At 33.8% G+C, this 25,604-nt stretch overlaps 1 protein-coding gene across 6 annotated transcripts in view; it reads right to left on the minus strand.

The window, feature by feature from the left end:
* Nucleotides 1–446: 446 nt before the first annotated feature.
* POLI (DNA polymerase iota) overlaps nt 447–25,604 on the minus strand; it is a 30,179-nt gene continuing 5,021 nt past the window's right edge. For 4 of the 6 annotated variants that reach the window (XM_072606007.1, XM_072606006.1, XM_072606009.1 and 1 more), the window contains 7 exons: nt 19,781–19,933; nt 14,114–14,350; nt 10,987–11,165; nt 7,373–7,464; nt 5,077–5,207; nt 3,134–3,339; nt 447–1,565 (listed from right to left, as the gene is read on the minus strand). In XM_072606007.1, the coding sequence (XP_072462108.1) occupies nt 744–1,565; nt 3,134–3,339; nt 5,077–5,207; nt 7,373–7,464; nt 10,987–11,165; nt 14,114–14,350; nt 19,781–19,933 (1,820 nt within the window). In that variant the 3' untranslated portion in view covers nt 447–743. The remainder of the gene's footprint in view (nt 1,566–3,133; nt 3,340–5,076; nt 5,208–7,372; nt 7,465–10,986; nt 11,166–14,113; nt 14,351–19,780; nt 19,934–25,604) is intronic. The other 2 variants (XM_072606008.1, XM_072606011.1) reach the window with 1 other exon arrangement.

Raw genomic sequence — 25,604 nt, forward strand, 5'->3', positions numbered from 1 at the left:
TTTAGGTCAAAACAAGGGTTCTTATGACAACCCCACCTTATACACTGAAGTCCTAATGCCCACATACCCTTCATCTTTTCCTATGGAGTTTTTACTTTCTGGCATTCACCTGCTCCTCCCATCCCAGCCAATAAAAGCTAGTTGAACCATTTAAACACATAGTAACTGTTACCATGAAACCTGAATATTTTGTTGTCAGCTTATATTATAGGATATATGTTTGTTACTTGAAGCAAAGTCAATGTTTTTAACAAGTTGGCTGAATCTAAGGTTTTTCATATTTTTATACCTCTCAGTAAGCTTTAGTTCTTAGGCTGCTTCAAATTTCAAAAAGGAAACCCTGACTGCTGTTCCTTAACTTCCTATAGCTTAGCACTATGTGGATATTTTAAATTTAATATGCATGCATACATTCCCCAAATTTGTGGAATATATATACTAATGCCGACCATGATATTCTTTTTATTGAAAATATTCAATATAAAATAGCTTTAAAAATGAGAGGAAGATAATATTTTACATTATTACTTCTGATAGGAACACTTTGATGCTTTATGTAAGAGTGTACCTCCCTTCTGCTATTTGTATTTTATCTGGAATGTTTCATATTAGTCAGATTTCTACATTATTGAATACCTAATAAACAGTTTAATATCAAACACCTTAATAAGCTGTTAGGCTGAGGGGAACATAATGTTGTTGCTATTTGCTTGGCATATTTTTAGATTTTTTTTCCATCATGCTTATTCACGTACAGTTTGGAAAGTGGATCCTGTTCTTTTCCACTCAGCCAAAAGTTCTTTTTGAACATCTTCTGGTAATTCAAAAAAAACTGCAGGGTCAATGCCAGAAGGAAAATTAATTTCCTCCTCGGCAGATTCTTGGTCTCTGTTTTCTGTAAGATTGAGATGCTGAGAAACTGAGCCGGTAGGCTGTTTATGGCTATCTGCAGTATGATTTTTGGAAAAGAGTTGCTGACTTTGTAAGTTTGGGAAAGAATGGAATACAGACACAGCAGGGTTTGTATTTGAAAAATGAAATCCTTGGGATTCTTTAGGTCCTTGACTCATTCTTTCATCTCTCAGCTCACTGTCTAAATAGTGAGGAGAATCCTTTCGGCTAAACAGGTAAGTGGAACCAGTGCTACTTAAACCCGATGTACCTGGTTCACTAGTAGATAGAGAGGCTAACTGTTTGCTACTGGATAAATGGTCTCTGGGATTTGAAACAATGTCATGCATTTGTTTTGAAGAAAAGAAAGATAACACTCCTTTAGAGGCATGTAATGGACAACTCAAACTTCCTTTTCCTTGAATTTTTTCTCTAGTTTTGCCAGAAAGGATTTCTTCTTGAATATCTACTGGAAGCTGCTTAAAGACTTCATGGTCTATTCCCTCAGGAAGTGAGTGAAATGGAAAATCATGAATTTCTTTCTCTTTAGTAAAATTTGTAGTTTCCAGTGGAGACTCTCCAGGTCTTACACTTTCAATTCTTCCACTTGGCAGAAAATCCCAGTTTATTTCCTTGTCTTGTGAATATTCTTCCATATGAGTATCTTTCATTTTCTAGAACACAAAAATTTTTTAAATATTAATATATGATCTCACAGATAAACTGCCCATGACATATGCATGCTCATGCTAGGACGCGTCTGCCCCATGTTAAGGCATGAATTAATACATTATTCTAGATATAAATCTGGAAGCATGAACTTTTCTCCCAATAGGCTTCAAAACCTTCTGTAGTTAGTGAGTATGATTAAACCATAGCAATCTAGCTCTAAAACCATGTGGCTCCAACCACTAACCCTATGCTTCATAACCTATCATCCCAGGTAAGTGAACTGCTAATGAGTTACAAACTAAACATGCCTGGCTATAACCAAAATTTTAGAGCAAGAAGTGGACTTACAGGTCACTAAGTCTAACATTTTATAGATAAGGAAACAGACCCAGGGAAATTAAGTGATTTGTTCAAAGTCACTTTAAAGACAAGTCTCTGCACAGTGCAATAAGGAGTTATTTGAGAAAATTACTACTCTAAAAAGTAACAGAAACATCAGCAAAGAAAAACCACCACTATGATGTTTGTAAAACACTATAGTCAATACATAAAGATAACTTCAAAAATTTATATTCTATGTAACTTAAGGCTAAGGAATTTTTAAAATTTTGTCTTAAAGTTTTCTACATAATCTCACTGAATTGTTCTTATTTATTGTCTCCAGCGCCATAATGGCACATGACAACTAGATATTATTTATATCATTAATATTTTTTAAATTAAATGCCTATTTAAATGTTTAACTGGTATAATCCCATCATATTAATAAATATTGTTTGATAAACCAGACTTTAACTTCTAATTAGATGTTTTTTCACTTTAAAATTACAAATTAATATTTTAAAATAGTGTCAGTAACATTTACAATGAAAAATGAATTACTGCAAATTAAGAAGTGAATTGATAGCCTTATTCTAGATGTGAATCATACAGTTTAAGACAGTGTTTTGGTTAATTGTTCCAGTTTTGGTTGTCATAACTAAGGGCCAACAGATTATTGTTGTATTTTTTTAATCACCTGAAAATATCACTGGCTTTTGCCAGCTTTTACTATGGTTTATTTTTTACACGACTGTCATTCAATACCCAATCTAATATAAATCCTGCCATTAACTCCACAAAATGTCAGGGTCATGGATAAGCAATTTAAGTGTTTTAATGAAAATCCATTAGCTAATACTACATGGACTTCTATGGAAATGAAAATCAAACGGCCTTGCTTTTTAAGCCTGTTCCATACTATCCAATACTATCTGAAAACTTATTCCTACTTCCAAAATTACCCTACTGTTTCTCTACTCGTCTATATTACACAATGTATATATATGCTCAACAAAAGAAACCACTGAGTTGTTTTAATGAATAGCACAAGGATTCATTTCTAGATTAGGTGAATAGTTTACTTCAAAAATCATATGAACAAGATTCTAATAAAACAGTAACATCTGGGAATGTAAATAAATCAAAACCTAACCCACAGAAAGCAGCATACAGCACCAGAGCTGGACTCTCATGACCTTAGACATATAATCTAAATAACCCAGTTTATTTCCCCAAACCCTGCACTTACATAAGTGCGCTTGCCAGAGTGTGAAGTTGTTGATGATGACGGTGTTAAATAAAATTCAATAGATCCTTTCTTAGAGGTAGGTAGTGATTTAAGATTGGAGAAGCACACACTTAGAAGGGTAAGGTGAAATGGCATCTTCACATTTACCATATTTCGAAATAGTTTCATAAGTATATCAACCATTGGGGTCATAACATCATAATTTCCTAAATGAATTATTTAAAAGAGGTAAGAAAAATACATTTACATGAATTGTTAGAATCAAGAGCTTAATTATGAAAAACAAAGATTTAAAGCATTGATAAAATCAAGAAAATAAAACCTAGGATACATATAATTGAGGTTATCTCACAATAACAAGGAAAATCAAATGGATTAAAAGTAGTATTTAATCCTAAAATTACCAAGAACTTCAGCAAGTTTAATAAGAGAAAAAAAATGATTTTTTGATTGCTTTTAGAACAAGCTAAAGTTACTGACTATAATAGAAATTAGAAGCAATGCAGTGCCAAAGAATAAGCGATTCTGACCCCTACAAATTGGGAAAGCCTTTTTAACTGCCTTGTGTTTAAGTTGCATTGTCTGAAAAAGAGAAAATAATTAGTTTGACATTTTTTAGGGAAAAATGGGCTGCTGGCACATCCTCCACTCTCCGATTTAGTCACTTAGACTTTCTGAACCTCAGGTTCCTCCCTTGTGAGACTATGATAATAACACTTGTGCTATCTGACTCACAACATGGTTGTGAGAGTCCGACAAAGTAATGCATATATCAAAGAATCTGCAAAACGGTAAAATCTTCTATCAATATCTGTTACTATCATCACTGATGGAAAAGAGTGGCAGTCCCCTCATTCCTGTAACAATTGTTTATCTTGCCTTGATTCCCCACTGGGACCATTGCTGTCTTTATGCTGAACTTCTTGGGAGCAAAACTAGTTCCTATCTAAAGATGACAGTAGGGAACCTAATGAATAAGGCTTATCATTAAGTCTTTGTAAGATAGTTGGAAGATAAAAAGGCCTCAAGGGAGGACATGAAAGGCCTAAAGAGCTGCTAGATAATTTTATATATAATATTACTGATTATTATAACAACCACAATTTCTATTTGTACAACACTTAAGGCTTACAAAATGCTTCCTTGAAACCATGTCACCACCTCACAAACCCCGAGAGGTTGGTATTACAATTATGAGCATTATTATTATTTTTCCTGTTTTTCAGGTAAGGAAACTAAGATTTTGAGCAGTAAAGTTACTGGTCTAAGGTTATGAAGCCTACTTACTGGCAAGATTTGAACCCAGATTTCCTGACTGTAAGTCCAGTGCTCTTTGCATCAGAGTATTTCCTCTAACATTGGCTTATTCTAGAGATTCCTAAAATGTAAGTATTTAAAGTCGCTTCGTTAGCCTACAAATTCTCCAAGTTTGAAAATAGTCTTTCTAACTCCTGGCACTGCCTGGTACTATCTATGACAGGGTTCCCCTTGATCCCTGCCCACAACTCTCTTCTACAATCTACTACTACAAAAACATATGATGTTTTGGGGTCAGCTTTTGGAGCTCTGAAATTACCAAGTAGTCAGTCAAACAAATAGCTATTGCACAAGGAGCCCATGAGAGGAAAGGATGGAAAAAGCCCTTAGTTTTTTTTTTTTAATATAGGAAATTACTCTTTTTTACTATTTTGCTTAAAAACAAATACTTCTTACCTATAATTTAAAGAAAAGGTGATTTACATGGGTCTCTGGTTCAGTTGTAAGACTGCAAGGGTACAGCAACAGGCTATATTTGCAGCATAGTTCTATTTCAACATTTAATTATTAAAAATTCAAGTGGCACTTTGTACTACTGAATTTCTCAATATAGCAAAATTAAATGGATGCAAAGGTCTATTCATGACAAAGAAAAAAATGAAGAAGTCAATAAAATGAGCCCATACCTGTCCCTAACTTCTGAATTACATGAGATGGAATAGGACACTGACGACTTTCACGGTTAAAATGTCGGTCAGATGAAAACCGACGGATGATTAATCTTATTGTATGTGGCTTCCTTCCATCTTTGCATACTCTGAAAATAAGGAACCATAATATTTAGGAAATTCCAAATAAGGCATGGTAGCACCTCACTTAACTTTGGAAGTCTCTTATCTATGAAACTGCAACTCTCTACAACACAGCCAAGAACAAGGAAATTAAAAAGACCATAGAGTAAAAACAATGATTATCATGCAGTCCACATATTCATAGGACAGTCCCTCAAGCTCTCACTCAGAATCTGGTTAGTCTTAATTTAAACACAATAATTCTAAAAAGCTTGGTTATCTGCTTTCCCAGCCTCCAACAAATTAGAAGCAAGACAGTCAAGTAGCACTGCTACTGGAATGCACTCTAAGACAAGTGACAGAGGAGAAAGCACCTAAGAGGAAGGAAGCCAATACATTTTTAAAAGCAGGTATACAAAACAGGATACTATTTTAAGGTCAGTTAATCACCATGTGTATAGCCCTATATACTTTTAGGGGCATTGCTGTAGAAATAGAATATAGTAGTAATGACCCTGATTCATAAATAAAGGATTAAACTATGTTCATCATACTCAATTTAAGAAGGCAGGTAAGTTTATAATGTATTTTTAGAAAGAGTTTCAATAAAAATGGTCAAAAAAAAAAGTTTTGGCATCAGAGTGATATATGTCAATTATTTGGAAAATTATTTAAGTAGAACACCTCATTCCTGAGAATAAAAATCCTGATAATAATTCTTTCCACTCCAAGAAAACCCAGATTTTAATCTCTTTGACATGTTTTCTAGAGATGATGAGCAAATCACAATAAACAAGAATAGTATCCACTTTTAAAAATCTGCTCAAACTGAGCATTTTTAGCTGGAGACTTAAATAGAACATTCAGGTATGTGTTTCTAACACCTATTTATCATTAATTGCTTTTCCACTGAACCTTCTAATAAATATGACAACATTTTTATTCTTTTCTGTAAACATATCAATAATTAACATCTTACAGTTAAATACGTTCTAATAAAGATTAAACTAATTAAGGAAATAATCTTCTGAGTGTTTGAGGATAGAAGTAATCTTAAACTATCCAGGTCACAACAGAAAAAACTACGATGCTGTAAACAATCACTCTGATTCCTAAAAGATAGATGAAATATTAGATGACTTCAAATTGACATTTATATAATATTCATCACCAAACACATGCATTTTAAAGGGCATAAGATTTAAGAAGGATTAAAAGAGGAAAAAAGACTTCCATTATTTTATGGAATTTATCCTAAGATTTTCCCCTTTTAGGAGAAAACATGAGAAAACCGTGAATTTTCAACACACTTCTTTAATTATATACACTGAAATTATCTGCTGATCTTTACAGAACAGAGATCTGCAGTTTCATGTGCCATCTTCTTTTTCTGTTCCACAATGAATGTGGAAGTTCTTGTTTTATTCAGTTTTTGTTCAAAGTTCAGAATGAAAAATAAAATTTTTCAGTGGGCAGACAGTAGGCGTTTTCATATGGTCAAGAGGTGCAACGCCAGTTCTGTGAGTGGGAGATAATAGGAAAGCTGTATTTCTGTGGTTTCCCTGCCACACACAATTGCTCATAAAAGTCAGAGAGTTTAGAATAACCTTGGGTTTGAACACAATGATTTGCATGACCCAATTCCACAGCAGTCTTCCCAGGAACAGGCTGAGCCATAATACTGGAGCTAGGTCATACTAATCTGTCCTCAGCTGACTGTAGCATTCACTCTAAACTGCATGGTTATGCTGAGTAGATGAGAACCTTGCTTCAAGTGGTGAGGAAAACAAGAGAAATTCAACTTTTGGGGCTCACAGTCAACCCTCAACTGAATCTACAATCACAGTCTCTCTGCCTTTACCTACAGGAATTTCTGTTGCTGGATTCTTCAATCAGTGCAAAGGTGGAAAGAACCACTGTGGTTTTATACCCTATAAACCTCTGTCAGTCCTTTTAAGAGCCCTGATATAGCCACCAAGTTATTAAATTCTAACTGACAGAAGTAAAAAAAGAAAAAAATCTTATAAAAATGTATATATTATTCCATGATCATGGAATTTTTACAGTTATTTTATCTCCTAATTTTTAGCCTCTAGCTTAATCTACAGCTTATGAAAAAGAATATCACTTATCCTTTTGATATATAGTATACAGAATACAAACAAGATAACTCAACAAGAAGGCAAATCACCTGTTCAAAAGACTAGCAAGTAGTTCTTCAATTTTTTTTTTAGCTTCCACTTCTGATGAGCACTTTTTAAAGGAATCTTCTTCACTAAAGGACTACCAAAATATACACAAATGTTAAAGGATTATTTCACACCCTGATAAACAATTTCTACTCTTAGAATATATGTCACACTTCCAAACAGCTGTTTCTTCACCTGTAAAATAAAGTACTGTATATGGTCTATATCTTCCAGCAGTAAATCTAGGATTCTATATTTCTAAATGAGGGCACACACACATATATATATATTTACTAATATATCTATATATGCATAAATATATATATATTAATATCTACCATGTTTTATTAATTCCTTAAGTTTGGTTATATTTAGTTATATTTTTAACTGTCTTTTTAACCGAGTTAGTATCTTTACTAAGAATAATATGCTGTTAAGAAAAACATTCTGGAAATGTCATTAAGGAAGGTGATTGATTTGATGATGTCCTAGAATACCAGCCTTTTAGAAGCTTTCTGGAATGCTGGGGCTAGCTCCAACTGTGACTTCAGGAAAGCTCTGCTTCCATTTCAGTAAAATGAAGGTGATGGCATCCTTCCTGTCTTACCTCATACCAGGGCTTCTGTGAATTAAGATAACTTGATTCAACAAATACTTAATAAATATCTACTAAACAGAAAGCAGGGTATGATAGAGATTGGAGGCAATACAATACATATCCCATGACCACAAGAAGGTTGCAATCTAGCAGGGGAAACAAGGTATATACATAAATAACTGAGTAGCTGAGATTAAATAAAATAGAATAAAGAGATTACAGGAAAGTAAGTAAGATATGACCAGAAAGGCAGATTGGAGCCATTTTGTGGAGGGTCTTGAGTGCTAGGTAATAAGATCTGAAATGTAACCCATGGGGCAAAGGAGAGCCACTGAAGGTTTTTGAGCAGTAATAATAATAAAAGCCTTTACAGTTTATAAAAACACTTTCCTCAAAATAATTCTGTGAGATAAGTGGTGCACATTCATTTTATATCTCTGAAAGCTTGGGCTCTCTTTCAAAGGTTAATGATATGCATACACTCAATGGCTAGTAAATGGCAGGTAGAGCTCAGATCCAAGAACATGTATTGTGGGTTTGCTTTTTTTTTTTTTTTTAGTATACCATATTGCTTCTCTGTGTAGAGAGATACAATCACATCTATATAATAAGACTGATCTGAAATAGTGTATAGGAATAATTAAATGGGGAAGAAATCACAGATGGAAAGATCAGTTTAGCAGCTTTTATAATAGACCAGGCAAGGTGATCTGGACTAGGACTGTAGCGATAGCAAACAAAGATGACTTCAAAATCTAGTCCAGTGCTAGAAGCCCTTGAATCATTTTTATCTTTGTATGCCCAATGCCTTGCACATACCAGGCACTTGGAAGATGTGTGCTAAATTTAACCAAATAAACATGGAAGGTAAAGGAGAGAAAGAAACAAATAAAAATTGTGCTGAAGAATAGCAATACTATTAACAGAAATATGAAGTCAGGAAGAAGAGATTTGGAGATGAAGTTAATCAGTATTAATGAGGACTTCTACTATGAGGAGGCAATGAGCTGGGTAACCTTTGAGGGTCCTCTCCAATGCTAAGAGTCTCATGCTGAATTAAAATAGAAAGTTGGAAGCTGAGGTCTAGAGGTCGAACTGAAGATGGAGATTTGGAAGTCATTCACTGGTTTTAATGTTACCATAGCCCCAAGAGTCAATGAGATCACCAAGAAAGAGAAGAAAAACAAGCTAAGCACAAAACCCTGGGAAAAGATAAGGTGTGTGGAGGAAAGGAGGCAACAAAAACTTTCTGGAGGTACTCCAGAAGTAGTTGTAGAAGGATGGGACAGAAAGGGTTATGAATATTGTTAAATGCAACAGTGAGGGCAAACGATAACAAATGAGAAATGTCATTAGATTTGGCCATTGGAAGTTAACAGTAACATAAGAAGTTTCTGTAGAGTAGTGGGAAATGAAGCAGTTGCGTGGAGTTGAGGAGCTAGTAGCTGATAATCATCTGTGAAAGGCACTGGAGGGATGCATAGTGATCTTCAAGAAATCTGCAAGCCCAAGGATGAGGGACATAAGATAGTGAGTGTAATCAGCATGAAGAAAGAAAGGAGGGGCATTAACTAGGTAACATAAGGAAAGTAAGGAAAAGTCATGGGAGTCTGGGGAGACCTAAGTATGTTTATAGGTAAAAGGGACAGAGTCAGTGGATGAAACTCAAAATGCATGAAAGAGTATGGATGATAAAGAAAGGTTCTGGAGGTGGGAAGGAAATGAGCTGGGGAAAAGGGAAAGGAGTAGACCTTAGGAAGGAAGGAAGGTTCCTCTCAAATAGTAGGAAAGAAAGAGAATATGAGGAAAGTCAAGGAATTTCAAAGTAGATAGATGGTCTTCATTTCAGCAGAGTGTAGAAGTCAGGAGTTGGTTACAGACTTGAGGAAAGTAAAATTGGTTTGGAACAGCACTTTAGAGAATGTGATATGGAGTTAATTAATACTGAATAAAGATTGCCACATAACAGAAGATAAATAATTGAAGAATGTTTAAATATTAAAAAACAAAGCCTGAATTAAAACCAGGTAAGGCACTCAAAAAAGAAAATTATCTAAGGATTTCATCATGCGAGTGGTTGAAAAGATTAAGAACTGTAATAGTTTCCCCAAATATCCATGCTCTTGACATTTACACTACATTGCTACTAATTTAGTCTTCATACCATGCAACATGTTTTCCCCCTAACTATTTTTGCCATTTCATTTTGGTAAATGTGGACTTTTTCATCCATCTTCCTTTCAGTTTCCTTTAGGAAATTATTGTTTAATTTGTCTATCAATGAAATTCATTTGACTGCAGCAAAAATTATTTCTCATATCTCCTTTTATGTCAAAAAGAATAAGTTAAAATAAATGGATATATTTAATCTACATACATATTTATAGAATACTAATAGTAAGAGCTAACATTTACATAGTGCTTTCTACATGCTAGGCAATATGCTAAGTGCTTTACAATTATTTCATTTGATGAATCTATTAGTTTAGTAATATTTGTCACCCTTTTCCATTATTCCCATCTTCCTAAGAAAATATCTTACCTTCTAAGCTTGTCTATTACAAAACACTAAGTCTTTATAAAATTGATTTCAGATACTTTAAAAATACTGTTTAATATCTATCAACAATGTGCAGTATAATTAAGCAAAGCTATATTATAAGAATGGGAATCTAAAACTTAACTTTGTCTTTTACGCACATGAAAACTGGTTGCATTTTATTCAAACTAGTTATGTAAAATAGTAAACCCTTTTATAAACTGTCTTTGATTTTAAACAATTATTGATCTAATGCAACAAATCATATTTTTATGAAGAAAGGATTGTTTGGTTAACCCAGGGATGGGGAACCTGTGGCCTTAAGACTGAAGGTTTCCTACCTCTGGGTTAACCAATCAAATTAGAAAAGTTTACTTGTGATACAACAGAATTCTTAAAATTTTAATTTGCTATAAACATAGCATTCAAAATGTTTTTCATTCTGAAAAGTTACCCATAACTTTACATGAAACATTCACCTGGGGTGGGCCTGAGGGAGTCACAGGGGAGTTATCTTCTCCAAAGCTGAGCTTCTGTATACGCTGAGCAACTGAAATTCCTAGTTCTTTCTCCAGTATTTCAGGTGAAAAAGTTTGGAGATCATGGACACTATTGATACCCAATGACTCAAGGCGTTTGGTAGTTTTATAGCCAATACCTAGGTAGCAAGAAAAAGATGGAGCAATGCAATATTTCACATACAAATAAAATTAACAAGGATTACAAAATTAATCATCTAAGCTTTTTAATTTTAGAGCAGAAATTTCTAAAGGCCAAACTCATTCCAAATTAGGCTGTAGGCCTGCAGAATAGGGACTATATGTTTTATTTTCCCACCAGAGCCCAGAACAGTGCTATCATAATTGTTATTTTTTATGTCTGCTAAATGAAATGAAACTTTCATCTTATTTTAAATAACACTGAAGATGTCAGCAATTCACAGATATTTTTCAAATTTGTTGTTGTTGTTCAGTCATTATGTTGTGTCTGATGTTTCATGACTCCTTGGTCTACAGGGTTTTCTTGGCAAAGATACTAGAGGGGTTTGCCATTTCCTTCTCCAATGAATCCAGTAGATTCTTTTGTCAGGCAATCAAAGGTTACATAACTTGCCCAGGGTGCGTGAGCTAGGAAGTATTCTGACGCTATATCTGAACTCAGGTCTTCTTGACTCCAGGCCCACAGCTCTAACCACTGGACCATCAGTTGCCTCTATGTTTTCCTCTGTTTTTCAATGGAAAATTTAATTAGAATATTTGATACTAAAGTAATACAAATAAGAACTTGAGTTTAAAAAAGGGAATTTATTCAGTATCTCATTTGATTTTCATAATAACCCTGGGAAAAAGGCAACAAGTATATTAACCATTTTACCACTGGAATAACAGGTTCTGAATTTAGGCTGCATACCTGGAATCACAGTGTAAGTCCTAGAAGAAGGTTACAATCCCACATTTCCAAATCACTCATTTCGCTACACCTTGCTGACTTTTACATGAATAAGAATGGTCTGTATTTGTCTACTACAATTATTAAGTGCAATATCACCTCATTTACCTAGAAGCCTTGGAAACTAACACGGCATAGTGGAAAAGGACACTGGATTTGTAATGAGAACACCTGGTATTGAATTCCAGCCCTTCCACTTAGCTAGTTTCCCTTCATGTCTATGGGTCTTAATTTTCTTAAGTGAGATAGTTTCATTATGTCAGTGACTCTCAATTTTTTTAAATCTGAGGAGCTCTTTACACTCTTAAAAATTATTAAGGACCTCAAAGAGCTTTTGTTTATGTGTGTTGTATGTAGTAGTCTTTACCATATTAGATATTAAAACTGATAATTTAAAAAATAATTTAATTAAAATAATAAACCCTCTTCAAGTAAACATAAATAGCACATTTTTGTGTGAAAATAACCATATTTTTCTAAACAAAAAAATTAATGAGAAGAGTGGCATTGTTTTGCATATTTTTATATGTCTGACTTAACAGAAGACATTTAGATTCTCTTATTTGCTCCTGTATTTTATCTGTGGCAAAATGATGCGCTGGTTGAAGTGTGTCAAAAAAACTCTGGTCTCACAAAGATAACTAGATGGAAAAGGGAGGAATGTTTTAATAGAAAAATAACATTAGTATTATGATTACTAAAATAGTTTTAACCTCATGGACCCCATGAAAGGGTCTCAGCGATCGCTGGGGTCTTTGGACTACATTTTGACAACCACTATAGGAGATAATCTCTGAGATCCTATGGTCATATATTTGGTAGTGCTAAATATCTAGAGAGAAGCTAGGAGGTGCAGCTGATTTGAGTTCTGGGCTGGGAGTCAGAAAGACTCTGCTTCCTGAGTTCAAATCTGGCCTCAGACAAGTCATTTAATCCTATTTGCCTCAGTTCCTCATCTGTAAAATGAGCTGGAGAAGGAAATAGCAAACCACACCAGTATCTTTGCCAAGAAAACTCCAAATGGGGTCAAGAAGAGCTGGACATGACTGAAAATGATCAAACAACCACAAAATATCTGGCAAACAAATAAGCTCCAGGATAAACACAAAAGGCCTTAAACAAAATACATGCCACTGAGTTGAAACTCTGAAGCTTATTCACTTTAGTTTGAGAAATACACCTTCTGCCCTTCTTTAGAACTTTAACCTTATTTTAAGCAAAATTTTAATAAAGCTTGTTTATTGGTTTTATCAACCCATGGCAGTCAGAACTAGTGAATTAGAAAGGAAGGCTGCTGAGGACACACAAGCTGAAAGTAATCAGGCGTAACAGGTGACCAGTCAACAATAACAAATGGCATAAAAAATGTAAAAAGCAGGCCCAAGAATTTTTAAAATGTAGCAGGCTGTGGCCATTTGGTTTGGGAGCAGAGTCCTATACACCATTCCAATAAGCCCTGTATTCTGATAATTCTTATAATGAAGACGGAGAGGGGGGATGGAGGAAAGGAATAAGTATTTACACAATGCCTACTATGAGCCAGCCACTGTGGCATAAACACTTTACAAATATTATCTCATTTGATCCTCACCTTGTAAAGATGCTAAGTTTAAATCATGTTAATTTGATGGTAGAGAAGTGTTTATTAGAATGATTTTCATTAAAAAAAATCTTTTAACCTCACTCTCAACAATGCCAGATAAATGTGATGTAACTATAGCCATTATGTGGTGTTACTATCGCTAAATGATCTAAATGATTCAACTATTTAACCTTCTGAGAAGATCAGAGCTAAATAGAGTCAGAAGAAGACAGTATCTTACTTCGTTATAATGTATTCTCTGAGGGAACGGAGAAGGGCCTAGAAGTGACCAAATTTAATTAAATTACATTATGCTTCTTGTTTTTAATAAATTTTATGCTAATACTTTTATTGCCCATATAAAAGTATACACAGCAAAGAGTTTAGAAATTGTCCCCATATTTCCTATGTATTTAATATGGGCTGAAATAGGATGTTTACTTTTTTTTCCAAATAAACAGATCAAGTGAACAAGAATCCTAATATAAGCATGGAATGCACTATAATTTCTGAAAAGATTCAAAAGCAATAAAATGCAAATAAAGTAAATACTTTTAAAAGCCCATCTTTCTTACCAGGCATTTGCTTTATGTGGTCCAAACTACCAATGAGATCTTGACAACTTTCAGGCATTAAAACTGTTTGCTGATTTGGTTTAAAGGTACCAGAGACTAATTTGGACAACAGCTTATTCGAAGCTATTCCAGCACAGCCTGTGAGACCCAGCTGATTAAATATGGCTTCTCTCATCTCTGCCGCAATCTGAGATCCAATGAGTAATCTCACATGCAAAACATCATTTAGGTTTACAGCTATAAAAACAATATACACGATTATATGTTAAATAAAGAGGTAAAAGGGGGATGGGAAACCATCTGCCTTATTGAGTCTGTATTTTTCCCTCACATACTGTCACACATTTTACTATCACCTCATTTCAAATACCTGTAACACTGTTAAAATATTCTGTGGATATTCAATAAATAATTGTTGAGATAAACCATTGGTTAATATGATTGGAAAAAGAGATAAGAAAACTAAATCACTAGTATCAAAAATAAAAAAGTTGAATATGCCACTAGTGAAGATAAAATTAAAGCAATTACTAGAAGTTATTTTGTCCAATTATAAGCCAATAAATTTAACAATCTTAGTAAAGTGGAAAAATACTTACAAAAATATAAACTGCCTAGGTTAACAAAAGAGGAAACAATATTTAATGAAACCTATTTAAGAAAAAATAAATTGAACAAACTATAAATGTGCTTCTTAAGAAAAAAAAAGCATCAGGAGCAGATGGATTTACAAATAAATCCTACCAAACACTCAAAGATCAAATCAATATTATCTAATATCAAAAAATTATTTAGAATAATAGACAAAGGAATCCTTCCAAGCTTCTTTCATGAAACAAATATGATGCTGATACTTAAATCAGGAAGAGTAACAGAGAAAGAAAATTATAGATCAATTTCACTAATGAATGCAAAAATGGTAAATAAAATACTGGTTAGGAGACTACAACAATATATCACAAAGATTAATGAAGGGATGGTGTAACATAAGAAAAACTATTAATAAAATTGATTTTACCAATAACAAAGGTAACAAAAATCATATGATTACATTAACAGATGCAGAAAAAGCTTTTGACAAACTACAATACTCGTGCCTACTAAAATACTTGAAAGCATAGGTATAAAAGGATTTTTCCTTAATGATAAAAAGCATCTACCTAAAATCATAAGTAAGTATTATTTATAATGGAGATAAGCTAGAAGCCTTCCCAAAAAGATCAGGGAGTGAAACAAGGAAGCCCATTATCTACAGCATTACTCACCATTGTATTAGAAATGCTAGCGATAGCAACAAGAGAAGAAAAAGATAGTGAAGTAATCAGAATAGACAATGGGGTTATAAAACCATCTCTTCTGCAGAAAATACGATAATAAGCTTGGAAAATCCTACAGATCCAAATAAAAAGCTACTGGAAACAATGAATAATTTTAGCAAAGAAGTAGGATATAAAACAAACACACATAAATCTTTAGCATTTCTATCTCCATAAAATCCTGCAAGAAGAGATAGTAAGAGATACTTCATTTAAAATAACCATAGACAGCTTAAAATACACGGGACTATACCTGCCAAGACAAATACAAGAACTACATGAATATAGTTATAAAACATTTTTTACGTAAAATAAAATCAGATTTAAATAATTGGAAATATATTAATTGTTCATGGATGGGCAGAACCAAAATAATAAAAATGACAATTCTACCTAAACAAATATATTTATTCAATTCCCTCCCAATTAAATTATCAAAAATTATTTTATTGAGCTAGAAAAAATAAAAACAAAATTCATTAGGAAGACCAAAAGGTCAAGAATACTGAAGGAATTAATGAAAAATGTAAATGAAGAAGGTTTAGCGGTATCAGATCTTGAACTGTATTATAAGGCAGAAATCATCAAAACTGTCTGGTATTAGCTAAGAAAAAGAAAGGTGGATCAGCAGAGAAGCGAAGCTATACAACATACAGCAGTAAATGATTCTTGTGCTTGCAAATGTAAGGATTTAAACTTCTAGGATAAGAATTAACTCTAGTAAAAATTGTTGAGAAAACTGGAAAGAAGTCTGACAGCAACAAGATAAAGACCATTTACCAAGAGAAGGTCAAAGTGGATATATGAATTAGATATAAAGGGAGATAACAAATAAATTATAAGAACATGGGACATTATTTATCAGACTTAGCAGAAGAATTTATGAATAAAGAACAGATAGGAAGTACTGGGATTGAAAATAGATAATTTTGATTACATTAAAATAAAAAAGATTTGGACATATAAAACCAACGTAGCCAACATTAGGAGGGAAGCAGAAAATTGGGAAAACATTTTTATAGTTAGTTTCTTGAATAAAGGTTTCATATATGAAATACACAGGGAACTTTGTCAAACTTATAAGAATATGAGTCATTCTCCAACTGATAAATGGTCACAGGATATGAATGGACAGGGTGTAGATGAAGAAATCAAAGTTATATATGGTCATATGAAAAAATACTCTGAAATTACTATTGATTAGAAAAATGCAAATTAAAACAACTTTGAGATAGCCTCTCATGCTTGTCAGATTGGCTAAAATAATAGGAGGGGAAAATAACAAATGTTGGAGGGGATGTTGAAAAATTGGGACATAAATACACTGCTGGTGGAACTGTGAACTGACCCAACTATTTTGGAGAGCAATCTGGAATTATGCTCAATGAGTTATAAAATTGCGTATACCCTCTGACCTAGCAATACCATTATTAGGTCAGTTTCCCAAGGTGATCAGGGAAAAAGGAAAAGAACCTGTATGTTCTAAAATATTTATAGCAGCTCTCTTTGTGGTAGCAAAGAAATGGAAAGTGAGGGGATGCCCATCCATTGGGGAATGGCTAAACAAGTTGTGCTACATGATAAGAAATGATGATTTGGTTGATTTTAGAAAAGCATGAAAAGACTTGCATGAAATAATGAAGAGTAAAATGAAAGCAAAATCGAGAGATATTGGATACAGTAACAGCAATATTGCTCAAAGAATAACTGTGAACAACTAAGCTATTCTGAGTATTATAACTATTCAAACCAACTAAAAGAATGAAAGAATGTATGGAGAAAGATGCTATTTACTTCCAGAGAAAGAAATCATAAACTGAAACATGCACAGTTTGGTTACACACACACACACACACACACACACACGGGAGAGAGGTTGGAACTTAAAATGTAACAAAAAATTAAATTTAAAAATAATAAATGACTGCTGATTAAAATTTGGTCTTCCTATGAAAACCTTCTATGAAAATGTATATGTTATGTGCAATTAGCTGTAGCCTTACGCTTTTTCTATATAACATAATTTTTAAAACTGTGTTACACCTGATAATTTGAAATATCTTATCATTTTGGTAATTAGTGTGACAAAATTAGCATATACCTTCAATGAATATAAAAAATAATAAAAGGGTTTTAACTCCCCTCTTATAAAAATTACTATTAGCACTAGTAAAAATTTCGTTAGCACTCACCTCTAAATATAACTGCAATCAATATAAATTTGACTTTAAAAATACACATGAAAATAAACCATTTACTGTAAGTTCTTTTCAAAACTGTCTAAACTAGACATCTGGAAAACTGAGCTTTAAAGGAAACAAAATATGTAAATCATGCAAAAAATATGCAAAAAACATCTGATAAATTCTTGCCTTGGAGAAGTCTTTTCAGAATAGGAAGGAAAAATTAAGGTTACTGCTACTTTCTACCTTAATGCTGAAAAGGGAATAACTGGTTAATGAGAAAGAAGTGGTGAAAACACTGGGAGAAGTTGATCTCATAAAAGTTAAGAAAAGAAATACTAGGCACAGTCAGATTTTAGGAAACCAAGTTCCAAAAAGTTCAAAGAAAAGAGAGGTAAAATTGTACAGCCAGAGTTTCTCACAAGGGATTTCTAAAAGAAAAGTAGTTGGCTATGAACAATAAAGTTCTGATATTACAATTACAAATAATACTAATAAAGAGACAAAAGGAGACGTTTAAAGAGACTAATTCAATTGTAGAAGGAACTCAACAGCCAGCTTAAACATTTAAAGTATACACATACAAATAGTAAGGAGGGCTACATAAACCAAGGACAAATACTAAACTGGCATGGCCATCAAATGTTAATGTCAGCAAGACTAAAGCCCAAAATGAATTTAGCCTTGTAAGAAATGCTAAAACCAATTTTTAAAAGGGCATTTTAGTACCAACAGTATTTCAGACAACTAACAAGAGAGAGTTCAAGGTCTTCTTCAAGGGTGAGACAAGAGAAAGCAAAACTACTTGACTCTTTTATTTTGTTTCTGTTTCTCCATCAGATAGAAAAAAGTAAAGCAAATATGGCTAAAAGGTAACTGAAATATAAAGTTGGATAAGAGACCACCTAGGCAATTTAATTCAAATTGCCAAGCCCAGAAAAATCACTTAACATGTTTGCCTTAAGCCTCTGGAGAAGAAAATGGCATACCACTCCAGTATCTTTGCCAAGAAAATCCCATGGACAACTATGTTCCACAGGGTCAAGAAAACACAACTGGACAACAACAAAACAGCTAAGTGAATGAATTGGCCCTGATCTGTCAAAAACATATTAATGTTCACCAGCTACAGAAGACAGAAAGTTAAGGAACAATAACATCTACCAAGATTCAAAAACATCACAACAATTTAGAAGTGGTAAACTAACTAGATGAAAAGCCAACTAAGATGTAAAAATGATTAAAATAACAAAATGTAAAATCAGTATGGGAAATATGATGTTTAGCAGCAGTCTATATGTAAAATATCTGGGGTGTTTAGTTGGCTACAAAGCCAATATGAACAAACAGTATAAATTACTTCCAGAAAATCTAATACAATTTGGAACTGTAGTAACATAAATACATAACAAGAACAAAGGAAGTTTCACATAATATCAGAGTTGGAAAGTATGTCAAGGATCATTCAGGTTCTTGGTGAGGACCCCTATTAATGGTGAATTCATCTTCTGAGGCCCAATCCATATTGGACAGCTCTGGTTTCCTCATATGGAGTCAAGTTCACTTTGCAACTTCTACCCTTTGCTCTTAATTAGTCTTCTGAGGTCACTCTCAAAAAAAATTAATGATATGACAGCCCTTCAAATATTTAAAGATTCCTACCATTTTCCTAGAGGGAAGGCAGGCTGAAATGAACTACTAATAAAATGTGGGACTTACAAGCAATCATAAAGAAACATGAAAGAACAGGTATCTAGAGAAAGGAAAGTAGAAGGAAACCAAAGTCAAACTTAATCTACTTTGAAATTCTGCCTTTAGTCAGGCCTGGTGTGGGAATGATACAGTGAGGGGAAATGAAAAAGAACTCTCCTGAAGGAAAGGATGTTAGAATGGTAATTCTTTTCAAGATGGGGTAGGTAATTTTTGAAAACAGCATGGAAAATACTCAATAATGGTAGGGTTGTCATGCCGAGCTGCAATGACTACTCCATATATCAGTTTTCCAACTTTTAATGTAGAGATTAAATACCCTAGAGAGATTCTTAACTGTGAAGGTTACCTTAACTACAAGGAGTAATAACGCCCCCAAAGCACAAAGTTTTAGCATGACAAAGTAACAAGTTACAAAATACTCTCAATAGTTACTAAATGGAAAAATAAAAACTCACACTGATTATTGTAAACATGACCAGAGACAGCCACTACAGAATAGTCATCACTTTGTAGCTGATGCAGTCTCTTCTCAACCATCTGGGTTATATCCACAAAATTTTCATCAAATCCTAGTCTTTCAACAACTGGACAGAATTCTTCCAATAACTCTAAAGGGAAATAATATTAGGGTACATATATAAGCCAAAATTATTAACTAAAATAGGCTAAAATAATATATTTTAGTTACACAGTTTTAAAATAATCTGAAGAGCATGATGTATATTTTGTTAAACAAAAAAGTAGGTTAAGTTTCAAAATGTAATAAAACTTGAGTTACGCAAAGACCAACTAACTTTGAGAAATTTAAAAAACTGCCAATAAAAGAAAGTTTATTCTGGGGATTTATTAATAAATGTAATTTCAAGGGTAGATCTTGAAGTCAGAACATATTTAACCCAATCTACTACTCTTCTATATTAAAATGATAAGACTGAGGCACTGGAAGGTCCCACATTAACAAAGAAATTCTAAGTTCTACTTACCAAATCAGGAAAGTAGATAAACACATTTTAGAAAAGATTTTCAATAGGAGTTGAAAAGGATTTTCTAGTTAGCCCTGAACTAACCTGCAAAACTGAGTAAACGAAGTAGACTCAAGCATTCCAGTTAATCAAGTTTTATTACATATCAAAATGATAATTCCAAAAGAACTGTCAGATCTTATACATTAAGATGAAAACTCACTGCACAATCAAATGCACTGAACAGGAATGTTCACTTTTCCCTGATTCATTCTACATTAGAAACAGATGGACATTAGAAAGATAAATTGTTAGTCTGTGCCAGTGGGATAATTCCTAGGTTCTCTGTGTTCAATCATTTAAAAAATTAAAGAGGTTATTTCTTTCTACTCATATTACTACTTCATTAGGAAAATACTAAAAATACCTCATATTTTATGGATTCCAACTTTGATGATACTAGGAAAACCACTTTCATAAAGCTAACAAGAGAACTTAATGATTATGAGCTTCAATTTCAGTCCATCTACAGAACTTTTCTATTTGTGAGATGAGATTGAAGGTACTTCTGGACAAAAAATGGGCCTCTTTGGCAGGGTCATGTCTCTATAAATTTTTCCCCTGTTAGCTAAGAGTCAAACTTATAGTGTAAAACACAGAATTGAATATAAAAGTAACAATAAAAGAACAAAAAACTGGGTCCCAATATTATTGCAGTAACAAAAAGCTGTTATGTATTTAATTGTACATATATCATTGAAAGAGAATCTGTCCATTAAAAGTTTACAATTAGATACAATATGAAGGTGCATATGCAGACTTGGGCTAAAAAAACATTAATCAAAGAAGGACTTTTGTTATAAGCAGGTCAATGATAAGTACATCTGATATTTGAAGGATCAATGATTTCCTTAACGCAACAGAAATTCTACCAAATACAGATCACAACCTATCTATAACTTAGTAGGTAAATCCTGGGAATTGCCTGAGAAACATAGAGTGTAAGTGATTTCCTGTGGGTAATACATGTAGCAAGTGTCAAAGACCAGATTTAAACCCAGATTTTCCTGTATCCAAGATCAAGACTATATCACACCACAAAGCTGATATGCTAAGTGCATTAGTAAAAATCTCTGCCCTGATACTACATCATGAAGATGGTATACGGATAATTTTAAAAATCTAAAGTCCACTAGTAAGTACAGAAGTAATTCCCAAAATCTGGAAATTGTGCTCATGTATTTCTAATTCCTTCAAGACACTAAGATTCCATTCTGTAAATTACAACTTCAGTGAAAAATGCCATATTGATTTCTATAATCGTCCCCACTGCACATCCCTTATTTCACTCTGAAATGGGGAGTGGAGGGCAGGATCTGGGAATAAGGTAACATCTAGGTCCTACTTTAACCTTATGCTTGGAACCTTCACTAATCTTTGACATTCCAACACTCGCTTAGTAAAAAAGTGACCACCCAGAATAAATAGCTGTAAGTTACATTACTAACTTTTCTGCTTTTAGCAGTCATTACTGAAAACAACAAAACATTTTAAATGAAGATACATAATCATAAGAAAGAAACAGAGAAAGACAAGGAAAAGAAGCTCATTTGCAAGCAATAAAAATGTGGTACATTGTCATTTAAGAGTTTTCTTTCAAGTTTCAAGCCTTTTGGTCCAGGGAATCAAGAACCTGTTCAGGTCACTACTAGTTGTATTACCATGCTGAAATCACTTAATTTTGGGTCCTGTTTCCTATGTGTTTAATTGTGATGACAAAAAATGCCTCTGACTCATTTCTTTGCAGAAGTGAGGAACTATAGGTGTACAGACATATATACATACATACAAAATATATTACATCTACTCTTAAGACAATTCATATGTGTTGGCTGGTTTTGCCAAAATGTTTCTTTTAGTCTTTTAAAATCTTTCTTACTAGGGATGGCTTGCTGGGTAGATGGGAAAATATGGCCAGAAATGAAAGTGATTAAATATATGTGTGTGTATAAAATTTTAATCCCCTTAAAATAATATTTGTATGATCTACCTCATAAAGTTGTTGAAAGAAAAAGCATTTTGTAAACTATCCTGGACTTATAGCATGGGTGGGCTGGTCTGTGAGGACCAGTCCTTGAAGTACAGAGTTATTTCCTGCCTGGTTTCAGTCCCAGCTACCATGTGGATGACTCAGTGGTTGGTACTATGTGATGATAAAGAGTATTCTAATTAGCTGCAGAGCTAAAAGAACTTTTGACTCAGAGGCTGCTGAGCTGGATAAGCATACAAAAGGAGTGACTAGCATTTTCTCACTCTCTTTCCTTGATGGCTTTAAGTGAGGACCATTTCGAACTAGTCCTGAGAGTGGGGTAGGAAAGGGGTGGTGGCCCTGCTCCCCTTCCACACAATGGCAACTATGAGCACATGGACATCTTGGTGTTTATTCTTCTTCAATCTTAGGTAAGTATCCCAAGATGTACCTGTATAGGCAATGATGTTGTGAATTTGGGAGATCCAAAGGTCCCAACAGAATTGAACAGCAGAAGAGACCGCAGGGGTGAAAATGACTGATAACAATGGAAATGGCTATAGATGGCTGCAAAAAGACCATCACCTCAGGACAGAGGTAGCTTCAGGGAGTGTGATGCCTCAGAATGGAGAGTGTCATCTGTAGACTCAAGAAAGGGACTGACAAGCAGAGTAAGAACTTAAAGGAACTTGACCCAAACTCTACAAAAGAAGGAAAGGTCTTATAGTATCCCATGAGAGTAACCCTTTTGGATTATTGGGTTCTCTCTCCTCAAAGATCTTCAAGCAAAAGTTGGATGGTCACTTGCTAAGCATGTTATATAATATATTTCTTTCATGTGTGGATTGCACTAGATGGCCACTGAGGTCCCTTCCAACTCACAAATTCTGTGATTCTGTGATCCTATAGCCCTAGAAAGGATGTTATGCATGGGCTTCATCTGGCATAATTTTTCTCTCTCTAGGGTTCTCATTACTGGATACCTTAATTTTCAGGAAGCCATAGGGAAAAATAAGCATCTTTTTCACTTTTGTTTTGGATAATCTGCTACTGTGTTCCCTTTACATCATCCAAGTTTCTTTATGACAACTTTTGCTTGAGTGACTGATTATATAAAGATAAGAATTTGGTGATTAAGGAATCAATAGGTTAACAAGCATTAAGTGTCTAATATTTGTCAGGCACTGTGTTAAACCTTGGGAATGCAAAGAAAAGCAAAAATAAAGTTTCTGCCCTCAAGGAATTCCATTCTAAGAGAGGAGACATTCAAATAACTATGTACATATGAGAAATATACAGTATATATAGAAGGCAATTTCACAGGGAAGATACTAGCAAGTAGAAGATGGGATATGAGTGGTGTCTTGAAGAAATCAGTAAAGGAGAGATACAGGGGAATAACAGAATGAAGTGAAAGGTTTTTTGTTATTGTTCTTTTGGTTTTTTAAGGATAAGATTAATAACATGTTTCTATGGCACTTTAAAGTTTGCAAAGTGTTGTTTTGGTTTTTTTTTACGTATATGTACATGTTTGCAGAAAGCAAGGAATGAGCCAGTAGATATAGAGAGAGGAAGGGTGTGAGAGAGACAGAGAATAATGTTAAGGGTTCAGATTCAAGAGGAGAGAGAAAAGGATGAGATCAATGGCAAAAGGAAAGGAGTTTCTTAAGGAGCTCACCTCTTCCTACAAGACCACACCACTGAAAGTATCCTCCAATCTTCTAAACTATTTTTTTTACATAGTTGTCTGGGTAAAGGCCTGAGGGTGATAACATGGAACTGAACGCATGAGTTTGGAGATAGCTATTTTTTCACTTTCACTTAATTCCACATTGTCTGCTGTGTTCCTGACCAAAAAGTAGCATTTTAATACAGCTATCCCTGTATTGCCCCTAGGACCTTTGGGGGCAGTTTTTCCTTTTGCCTGAACATACTTGCCTTTTACCACAAAAAAGTCAATCTATAAATGACAAAGTAAGGAATAAGATTTTATACATGAAGAATGAAGTCTAAACAGCAGGGTATATCTTTTTTTGCATTTATGTTTAAGGGTATAGACTCACCTAAATTCCCACTTCCCCTAGTAGCTGCTTTACTATATGTAGTAGGACTCCAGTAAATATTTGAGAATGGATGAATACCGTAAATCTCTTACATTCTCAAACAGCACCAAAATGATAGTTCTCTATCCCCTGGTATGGATCAGAAGCTGATTATGATAACTATCCATATAAGGTCTTGTCTTTTATCTCCATTTTCTTAGAATGATGGACTTAATTTCAAACCATCTTTCTAAAGCAGGCCTGCACAACCTGCAACCTGACAAAGGATCTTAGGCAGTCTGCGAAAAATATAGAGGAAAATATCCTCTACATTTTTTGTGAGCTGCCTGAAATCTTTTGGCATGTCTGTGGGCCACTTATGGCCTATGGACTACAAGTTGTGCAAGCCTGCTCTAAAGGGATGAAGTTACCCTGGCATGCCAACAGCTCAGGGGAAGGGAAAAGACAGAGATGGAGAAGGGAGAAAAAGAACTAACAGCCATGAAGGAGTGAGCACTGATTTGATTTCTCCAAGAAAGGGGTGCTACCTCAGTCTATCCTGGCAATTACAAAGCGCTTTATTCTGAAAGTCTCTGACGTTACTATTTCAAAGTAAAAATTTTTTAAAGCAGCAGAACTGGGGATAGAGACATTATATAAGTAAAATATTTTCTTTCCAAAATGTGAGCTATGAAAGCATGAATAAATATGACAGGTTTTTGCACCAACTGGTTTGTACTTCAGGTTCTCATTTTCTCTCCAATCACTAAAATACTGCCAGTTCAATTTTAATTATGTGGTGGTTTTGGCTGCATTAAATTAGATTTTGTACAAATTTAAAATCCTCAGAAGTAGATACTTATTTTATTTCAATGGTTTTCAAAAATCAGTGAAGTTAATCATCATTTGCAGAATGTTTTAAGTATTGCCTATAACACAGTACATAATATTTCTTTATGGTTAGTTTTAAAAATATATGTTTATAATGTCACATTTATTTTATTTAAAATTCAAAATATACAGCTCTAAGCTATTATTTCTATTTTAAGTTATTTTATTTGGCATTTTTCTACTAATAGTTATAAAGCACCAGGAAGGAAAACCTCAGTTAAAATCACTGACAAAATTTTTAAATTCTCCTATCACCTAAATCCCAGTCAATAGTATCTCCGACATGTAGATTTAACTTTAAGTAATCTCTTTCTACACTAAACTAGCATGATCTAAAATGAAATTTTATATATGT

The sequence above is a fragment of the Notamacropus eugenii genome, chromosome 4 (genome assembly GCF_028372415.1).
Source record: "Notamacropus eugenii isolate mMacEug1 chromosome 4, mMacEug1.pri_v2, whole genome shotgun sequence".
Lineage (NCBI taxonomy): Eukaryota > Metazoa > Chordata > Mammalia > Diprotodontia > Macropodidae > Notamacropus > Notamacropus eugenii.